The sequence below is a fragment of the Adiantum capillus-veneris genome, chromosome 21 (genome assembly GCF_014529385.1).
Source record: "Adiantum capillus-veneris isolate H3 chromosome 21, ASM1452938v2, whole genome shotgun sequence".
In the NCBI taxonomy this organism is placed as follows: Eukaryota; Viridiplantae; Streptophyta; class Polypodiopsida; order Polypodiales; family Pteridaceae; genus Adiantum; species Adiantum capillus-veneris.
In genome coordinates, this window is record NC_140951.1 from 84,372,155 (window position 1) to 84,382,256 (window position 10,102).

General features: G+C 41.4%; 1 protein-coding gene across 1 annotated transcript; it reads right to left on the reverse strand.

Annotated features, from left to right (window-relative positions):
• Positions 1-2,886: 2,886 nt before the first annotated feature.
• Positions 2,887-4,433, reverse strand: LOC147431266 (uncharacterized). Its single transcript, XM_086493652.1, has 4 exons — positions 4,407-4,433; positions 4,209-4,307; positions 3,999-4,091; positions 2,887-3,501 (listed from the first exon to the last, which is right to left on the reverse strand). Exons 1-4 carry the CDS (start codon positions 4,431-4,433, stop codon positions 2,986-2,988), a joined length of 735 nt encoding a protein of 244 aa, XP_086349778.1. The 3' UTR covers positions 2,887-2,985.
• Positions 4,434-10,102: the final 5,669 nt, after the last annotated feature.

Sequence of the window (10,102 nt, forward strand, 5' to 3'; positions counted from 1 at the left end):
AGGAAGCTATATGGCTTGGTCGGCTAGTGGGAGACTTGGGAATCGATGTTGAGATGCATGTTTTACATTGTGATGGCCAAAGTGATACACAATTGGCAAAGAATCCAGTGTTTCATGCAAATACAAAGCATGTGGATGTGAAGTATCAATTCATTCGTGAGGTGCTTGAGGACAAGCGATTGCACCTTGCCTAGATTCACACCACTGAAAACCCTACTGATCTTCTAACAAAGGGCTTACCTTCAAAGCGGTTTGCACATTGTCGGGCACTCATGGGCATTGGGTAGATGATCATGGTCATTGTCTACCTGTATGTGTGTATATATACATTGTCACCCCAGCTTAAAGGCACATTGTGCTTTAAGTGGGAGGTTGTTGGGGTGGTAAAGCCCAATGTGCCGTGCCTAAGTGTTGGGCGGTCGGAGACTACCGAGAACTAACACTGACCATTCATTATACATACAAGAATAAGGACTCATAACCGTAACACTATTGTGTTTTGGAGTCCACCCAAAACTGTGTCTCCTCTCTTCTCCATTGTTGCACACACACACACACGCTCTCGCACGCGCTCTTCAAGGGGAAGCTTGAGCTACTGCATTGTGAGCTCTTTTGTTATCCTTCTGTAACTCCATGAATTTGGGGGCCTGTGGATTTTTTCTTGGTGAGAGGTTCTCCTTATTGTTGGGGTCCAAGACAGAGGGGGAAGCCTGGTTCAGGTCAATCATTTTCCCTTTATCTAGCTTGTTAACTTGCTCTTCCAGTGTTGAAGGGATTGTCCCCTCCCCATCCGAGTCAGAACTCATGGATTCTGCAACATCATATTCTTCCCATTCTGGGAGAGAGGCTAGCAAGAAAAACCTGTTAACATTACAAGGTCTTTGCATGTTGATGTCCCCTCTAGCTTGAGGGGGAGTAGAGTTGTTTCTTCTATCTTTGTTGAGTGTCTCAGGAGGAGAGGAGAGGCAGTAGATGGCTGAGTAGTGGGCTTGGGCAGCGGGTTCTTAATAGGACAATCTCTGACAAAATGCCCTGTGGCTCTGCAATGAAAACAAGCAGACGGGAGATATTTGTAGACCAGAGGTTGCTCTATCACCAATGGATAGGACTCTGGGTTGAACTCCTTGGACCATCTAAACAGACTCAGAGGGGAAGTCTTGATCAGCCGATGCCCTCTACTGAGAACACTGAACTCCATTTCATGGGTTTTAAATATGAACAGGTAATGGTTCTTTGGGAGGGCCTGTATGGTCTCTACTTCTGAACCTAGGGAGCCCCATTGTTGCTTAATCCAACTCATGAGAATATCAGCCGGGGGTCTAGGGCCAGCTAAGAGCCCTATCAAAGCTCTCGCCTCTAAATCCTTCTGAATCTTGCGAACTTGAGAAGCGGGGAGGGTGACAGAGGGCTTGCCTCCTTGAGCTCCTTCCTGTCCGTTATGAGTTACTGAATCACTTCCTCCGGTGTGAGGGTGCCTGGAACATCCGAGGGTGGAGTGGAACATAAGACCTTGATTCTTCTGTATTTCCTCTCCTCGAGAGGCTCTTGGTTGGTGTTCATGAGCAGGAGATTTCACCTCCTTGGCGGCCCTAAGCTTTTCTGCTAGGTTTACAGACAGATTAGCTATGACTTGGTTAAATAAGTGTGAGTTACTTAGCAAGGAAGGGCTCTGATGCGTGGCATTGAGCTAAACGAGCGAGGGACGATTAGCAAGAGGATGTGAAGGGTGCCAAGCATTAGACGCAGGGTCCCCATTACTACTCGAGGGGCCAGCATGTGTGGACATGATCCCCCTTGGGAGGGGGTGACAACCAATGGGCTTCAGGCCATCGCTAGTGTTACGCTCCCGCTTTCATGTACTGCTGCAACTCTTAGCTAAGCCTCGTTCTTGGTCACACGCAAAAAGGAGCATTAAATGAGTTACTATGCCTACCCTTTGTAACTACGCCGATTATGGTATACTTGTGACGTTCAAGGCATAGTTGGGAGGATGAATAAATAACTAAGCCTTGTGTGACCATGCAAGAGACTTAGTTATTCATTTAATGCTTTGTATGATAAGCTTAGCGTGACCATTGCCTAAGCATACTATATAGACATGACAGTTGACCTTTTTTAATGGTTTTCTGTCCGTTTAAAGGGTGGGTGACACACTAGTTTTATGGAAATACAACAAGCTGCCTTGAGGCTTGTATGGATGGTTTTTGTATGAGTTTAAAGGATGGGTCACACAATAGTTTTATGGGAATTACACTGGGTTTAATTAAACCAGGCACATGCATACAACATCATCTCATTGTCTACTAGGTTGGCAACAATCAAGATAGGCAAGCGGTGCTCAAACTATTGAACGGTGAGTACGGACCTTACCGACTCAGACAATTACCGACCAAAATCAATTTTGGCACTAGACTCTCATACACTCTTTATTGCTATGAGAAACTTATTGCCTTGCAAACAATCCAAAATTTATCCTGAATTTATCTCATGTTCCAAATAAAGCTTCTTCGTGAGTAAAGTATGGTAATCAGTATTTCAGCATTAGATGTTTAACCTAACATTGATATAGCTTTAATTAGCACTTTCGATGCTAATAGAAACTCTTATCACCACAAGAAGTTTTTGACAGATTCTCACATTATGACTTACCTCAACATCATGAGCTTCTGTGAGGGAGGCACCGCATACCTAGCTAGGTATGTGGTGCCTCTCAAGTAGAAGCTCATGATGTTATGCACTGTATGAAAAACATTGAATAAGACTCCATTTTCCTACATGAGAAAATTTCTAAATCTTTTTGTGCACAAGTGGCCATATACATTGAATCAAAATTCTATCATAAAAAGAATTATCTATGAAAGATACTTTCTATTTTGTCTCATCAAATATGTCCAAATTCAGTTATATGTGTTGGTACAAAATTAGTAAATCAGCTCGAGCAAGTTCAAAGTTGTATGTAATGGACCATGGATCATGTAAAACAGGCTAGAACCACCATCGCTTGGTCTTCTTTTGCGCCATTTCTTGGGCATGCTTGACATGATGGTACCAAAGTGTGGCAGCGATGGCGACACCAAAGGCGAAGACGACCCAGACGAGGCATCGTCTTTGCTTACGACACCACTGCTTGCATGAAGACCAAGTTCGGCAGCTAGTAGTAGAGGGGCAGGTGTGAGGATAAGGAGAATGATGAGTAGCACTAGTAGTAGCAGTAGGAGCAGCAATCCCACTTTTGGTAACAAAGTGGTCTTTAGTGGGGGGCATTGTGGACTTGAAGAGGGGCCCTTGGAAGTCCCCTTCACTAATTTGGGTTTGGTGGCCTAGCACCTCTACCTCGCGTATGGGGGGGCGGGAATTGGAGTAGCCTAGAGTCACACCGGGACTTAAGGGCTCCCGATCATGAAGAGAAAAACTTGTAGCGCGTTCTTTGAACTTTTTGTTGACGCCACTGACCGAGTGTCGCCTCGTCGTGGGAGTAAATGAGTTGGACCGTGTCACCACCTGGGCTGCAAGGGCCAATCATTAATTGCATTCACAATAGTGCATATATGGATGTATACAACGAGTGTAATTAATTGCATTCCCATTGGTGGGGTTGAGAGAGAGAGAGAGAGAGAGAGAGAGAGAGAATTTTAACATTGTTGGAATAATACAAAGAGACCCATAGAGAGAGAGAGAGAGAGAGAGAGAGAGAGAGAGAGAGAGAGAGAATTTTAACATTGTTGGAATAATACAAAGAGACCCATAGAGAGAGAGAGAGAGAGAGAGAGAGAGAGAGAGAGAGAGAGAGAATTCAATGAGGCATATTGATGATAGGAGGATAATGCGATTACTTGTAGAGACCCTGTGTGTGTGAGAGAGAGAAGAAGAAGGAAGGAAGGGGAGAGAGAGAGAGAGAGAGAGAGAGAGAGAGAGAGAAAAGAAGAAGAAGCAGAGCAAAAAACGAGAGAATGGGTTTCGAACTCAGGACGTAACTCGAGGCGGAGAAAGGGACTTACTTTTTTGTTGGGCAGCGTTCTGATAAGCGAAGGTCCGGCTTCACCCTCTTGAGGATCCACAGCGTACTGCATTATCAAACCACGGCCTTGCCGCTGTAGCGCACAACCATCATCATCATTCAAAAATGAACTAGCCTCTATAATTGGCAAGCCAAGGGGTGTGTGTGTGTGCACGCGTGGAGAGAGAGAGAGAGAGAGAGAGAGAGTTACCTGCGCAAGAGGCCAACATGCATGGACGCTTGAGCGTAGCAGAAGGCAGATAGCAAACGTGCATGAGCGACGTGAGAGGGCGGAGACAGAATTGAAACGCTGCTATCAAATTCGCATGACTCTTAGGATAAGATAATTAAAGTCCAAAGGGTGTTGTCCTAGTGGTGTGGGCGTGAAGGTGAGTGCCTTTAGGCTCACCCACTGTGGTTCAACCCCTCGGGACATGAGGTGTGGGTAAGTGGGCGCAATCTCGTAAAATTATCTTGCTCAAGCGAGACAATAAAAAAAAAAAAAGGTAAGATAATTAAAGCTTCACCTTAAATTTTACCCCTTCGTTTAAATCATTTTACCTACATATTTTAAATCCGCATAGTTACAAAGACTTGCAACATAGTTGGGTATAAGACAACTAGTCTTGGTTGGTAGGTGTTGCTATAGATTGTTCTCATGTTACCAATAATAAATCGTAGTGTAGAGAGAGAGAAGTCTAACAAAAATTGTGATACCATCTAATAGACATAAAATCAAGACACTTTACAACCAAGTAGAAATTTAAAAATTATAGACCTAACATAGGATATATGGAGATTGACATCAAGCATCTAGTACTAAGGTAAACAAGTACGTATGTAATAAAAGAATTGCATGTGTAAACAAGTACCTATGTGGATAATATAATATATAAGATGCATTTTTTAACTGTAAAAAAAGAATTGCATGTGTAATTATAATTAAGCATATACAATGATTAGTGTCGAGCACCTATTAGTAGTGAGGAAAACATGTAGCTAAACTAAACTCGAGAAAGCATTGCCGAGCTCTAAAAATTGAAGTGCACTATTAACTTTGTAATCATGTATTGGGAGTCGTCCAAGTGTGTGTGACAGAGGATCTTGTTTGTGTTAAGCTACACGAAAACAATGTAGATTGTTTAGCATTTTGTCATGCAATGAGGCATAGAGTGAAAACACAAAATATATAGTACATGCCATCATGCAAAAGTTCAGTCGGTACTATGTCTCCTTAAAAATTATAAGAACTAGAAACCATACTCTACCCCGTAGTCTTAATGTGTTGTCCAAGCAAACGCATACACATGGACGTTTGGATGTACATTACAAACCTTGCAATTTTGTCAAGGTGGGGCTCTGCTTGTCTATTTGAAACATCGAGTGTTGTGAATATATATGCTTCTTGTGGCACACATCGCAAGAATTAAAAGTTGTCCATCTCATGATTTTATGCATCATGATATAAGATGCTCTTGTTGTGAAGTTATGTTAGTGTGCCTAGGTTTGCTCTCGATTTGCATCTTGGAGGAGCACTTAGTCTCAGCAATTGATTTCCTCTCCATGCATCCATCTTACTACCCAAGCTCAACTCCTTCCTACGGGTGCATCCCTTGGAGGGCTTGCTCTCACACCAAGGTTTCTTTTTCCCACCTCAAGTCAATTGGCATGCCAGCATGTGCAAGGTCCACTATCAATGAGTGGAAAAGAGGAACGAGGGGAGGTGGACAAGACCTTCCTTTTTGGGTTAACTGCCACCCTGTAAAAACAAAAATTAGAGAGATCAACACACCCAAGTAGTCTTGGGTTACACATCTCAAACACGCTTGTTTTTTGTAGTTCTTTACGGATCAATTGCCCTCAAGACACATCGATGAAGATGGGAGCATGCCTGAGTGATGGAATAGGTTGGGAGTCGCTAATATGTTCAAGACAGGGACACCAAGATTCTTTGATGGAATAAATATGAAAGAAGTTCTTTAGAGTCTTTTCTTGATTGATGATACCAAACACTACCAAAGAGCTCTAATACCAATGTAATGTGCAACATAAGTGATTGATGGTGAATGCTCAACATGAGTTCTTAGTGCATGCTCAAGGTTCCTTTTTACTGAATGAGATATGTGCAAAGACTAGAGAGAGAAGAGAGAATGATATTGTGAGTGAAGGTTCTATGAGTCAAAGAGAGAGAGAAAGGAGATTAACACTAGATGGGGTCCCAAACCTCCCTCCAAGGGCCCCCCTCTCTATTGCTAGGTATTTCTTTAGATTGCACAAATACTGATACGATAGTCCTAAATACTGAGATGTTGACGGGATCTTGCCATTGATGGTTGGATCTACGATGTTAAGGATGAGAACTAAAAATGCTAGGTTACTTGATGGGATTTGCAACTACGATAAGGCTATGGGCTGATCTGCTATAGCCTATCATCGATGTTGGTGATGGATGGAAAATTGAAAAATGTTGGTTGATCTATTGTCTTGGGTTGGAAATTGAAGACACTAGTATTGATGGTTGGATTAGCGACAATACAGTGAGGTTATGGCTGAAAACTAAAAATGCTAATGGGATTCTATAGGCTTATCCTGTGCAAAAATTCTAGAGATACTGAGGTATTATGGGTACTTGGTGCTTGTAATGAGGGTAATGACTTATGCTTGAGAGGTGAACACTAGGTCTACTTATATATGGAATTAAAGCCAGATTGGTCAATGCCAATCAAAACCCACAATTTCTTTAAATGTCACTTATTAGTCAATTGATGAACTCACTTAAAAGAGGTGCTTTGTATGCAATTATTACCTAGGCTTGGTGCTAATGGTGTTGTATGGAAACACTCCTCAATGCCTACACCTAGTAGACATTGGTTGTGCTCATGTGAAATCAGAGGGTATGCAACTAATCTAAATTCTTGGACATGCACGCCCTCCGCATAGGCTCACAAGGGTGTTATAACACTTCCTAGGTTGTCCTAAACCCTAGAAATAGGACTTTACTTGAAAATGTCCACATGTGCATAGGGTCATATATGCATATGACATCTAGGAATTGTGTTCAAGACTGGCCTGGCTGAAAATGACTCTAAATGTACTATGTAGCGCAACCTCGTAGTTTTGTCAAGAAAGGACAAGAAGATAAAGTGTGCAAATGTAAGAAAGGACAAGAAAATAAAGTGTGCAAATGTAAGAAAGCTTTATATGGGTTAAAGTAGTCTCCTCAAGATTGGTATGAGAAAGCTAACACTCATTTGGTTAAACAAGGCTTTCGTAATAGTCCAAGTGAGAGCACTATGTATGTCAAACATGAGGGTGATGTATTTATCATCGTTATTTTGTATGTGGATGATTTGTTGATTACTAGTCCAAATGAGATACACATTACTAAGTTCAAGGCTGAATTGAATGCCACTTTCAAGATGAAACCTATGGGGCTTTTGCATCATTACTTGGGCATATAGTTTAAGCGGTGTGATGGTGGAGGGATTGCTTTGTGTCAAGCAAGATACATAGAAACATTACTATGTAAGTTTGGACTTGAGGACTACAAACCTATTCCTACTCCAATGAAAACAAGTTTGAAACTGAGTCTTCATGATGTTGGAGATCTTTCTAATGTCACTCTTTATTGTTGGATGCCTTATTTTTCCGGATGTCACTCTTTATAGACTGTTGTTGGTGGATGCCATATTTATTCATACAAGGTCGGATATTCAATTTGTAGTTTCACAATTCACCAAATTTATGCACGGCCTAGAGTCTAAGCATTGGTGTGCTATTAAAAGGATCTTTTGCTAGTTGAGTGACACTCTATATCTTAGGTTGTTTCATCCTAAGGGGGATCATTGTCACTAGATTTACATGCTTTTTCAAATGCATACTGGGTTGGTTGTTATGACACAAAAGTGTCCACTAGTGGTTTTTGTTTCATGCTTATTAGTTCATGCATATCATTGTTGAGCAAGAAGCAACCTATTGTGGCCCATTCTAGCTATGAAGCTAAGTATAGGGCAATCTTCATTGCTAGAGTTGAGTGTGCATAGCTCAAACTCCTTATGGCTGATTTGGGTGTTGGATAGGACACTGCCAACATCATCTACAATGACAGTCAGAACACATTGGTAGTTACACGGAACCTAGTTAATGTGGAAGGGTGCCAAGAAATCAAGAGGCATTTTTTGAAAAAAGGAAGTCCACATGTAATGCTCCCTCATTCTCCATCTTCGCTTGTTAGAGGAGGCTTCCCCAAATTTGAAGAGGCATTGTTACATTTTTGTGTATGTGTATGTCTGGCGCAATTGGAGAAAAGGACACAAGTAGTCAAACATCAAGATTTCAAGAAGGAGACAAGGCCAGTTTTGAAACATGTACCAAGACATCAAACTATAGAACTTCAAATTTTAGGATGACATTTTATGGGATATTGCAGAAAATTTTTAGGTGGAAAGTTTTGGTTGTGCATAACTGCATTTGTAGCATTTTTCATTTTCATTGATTTGATATTTATACTGTGCAAAATCATCCATGTCATCATCTATCTCATTCCACCATAGCCTCCACACAATCAAGCTCTCTCTCTCTCTCTCTCTCTCTCTCTCTCTCTCTCTCTCTCTCTCTCTCTCTCTCTCTCTCTCTCTTTCTCTCTCTCTCTCTCTCCCTCTCCACCCCCCCCCCCTCCCCCGGGCGAGTTGTGAGACAAAAGTGCAGTAATTCAATATATATACCTTACTTCGCATGTGGGATTATTCATCCCCCTACCACTCATACTTACACCCCTATATGCCTCACACCAATTGCTCACAAGTTTTTACACAGTTAGTGTTGTCGCACATAGCACAAGAATATATGCATTTTGTGTGACATCGGAACATTTCTCCTATATAATTGTGTGCACATTATTGCATTAAATTGTGGCCAGAAAGCACCTAAGTTTCAGCCTTTCTTGCAAAGTGCTACCACCGCACAATGACCACACATCTTTGTGAGGTCTCCAACCTAGAGTGTTGAGGAAACTTGGATAGTTATACCTCTCTTAATACTATAGTTTCATTCATGATACCTTGCCCCTATCTATAGAGCAAGGATATAGGCAATGGAGGAGAGGCTAAGTTGCAAAATAAAACCGCCGTATTATATGGAGACAAGTCATTGAAATCGGTCTATTGAATTGTTTCTTTGCATTTCAATTGAAGTTTTCTTTGATCAAAGTTTTTTTTATATTAAAAAAAAGCTTTGATTGAATGATTTTTAGTATATAGCATTTTGCCAATGTTCTCCCAACCCCCTGGAATTCAAGTGATAACGGCAAAAAGAAGATGCATTGCCATTATTGCAAAAGATAATGATCATTTGATCAAGGAGTGTACTAAGTTGAAGGCCAAAAAAGTTAAGAAGAAAGAGGTTTGTTCCATTTCAAATGTTGGTTCCACTACAAATGCATCTATTGTTGAGTCTTCTGTGAAAGGAGACTATGATGCTGATGTTGACGCAGAATGGGCTTTTACTATACAGAATGCACTTATGATCCTAATGTCCATGATGCATGTTTGTCAGTTGCCACAGATGCTCAAGTGTTGCACTTTGATAGTGGTGCTACAAAGCACATTACCTCTCATCGTGACTTGTTTATCTCTCTCGAGGATGTCCCTCATAGGAATTCAGTCACTTGTGCCAACAATGCCTCTTATCCGGTCAAGGGAGTCGGCAAATGATAGATCTTTCACACTTGTCGATGCACTTTATGTACTTGGTATCAAGAAGAATCTTTTGTCTATATCTACACTTGCTAGACTTGGACTTGTAGTCAAGTTTGTGGATGACAAATGTACAGTACATGATCTCACTTTTGGTGATGAAATTGTTGTATTTGGCATTTTATGTCGTGGGCTGTATAAGCTCACTTTGTATGACAAGTGTGGGCAAAATTTTTCAAATGCAGGTGTGGATTCTAAGGCTATTTTAGATGCAAAACTTTCGCATGCACGTTTTGGACATCTGAATTTTGCCAATTTGTTGCGTTTGCAGAAATGTGATGGTTGCTTCTTGGCCGCCTCTTGAAGCACCTATCAAACATGTTTGTGAAGGCTTTATTTTGGGTAAGATGCA

Excerpts from the sequence above, each read along its gene's own strand:
- LOC147431266 (XM_086493652.1), bottom strand. The coding sequence starts at position 4,433 with ATGTCCCGAGGGGTTGAACCACAGTGG. Across the intron at positions 4,308-4,406 it reads GAGGGGTTGAACCACAGTGG|CGTTTCAATTCTGTCTCCGC; the intron begins GTGAGCCTAAAG and ends ATTTGATAGCAG. Across the intron at positions 3,502-3,998 it reads GAACGCTGCCCAACAAAAAA|GTGGTGACACGGTCCAACTC; the intron begins GTAAGTCCCTTT and ends CTTGCAGCCCAG.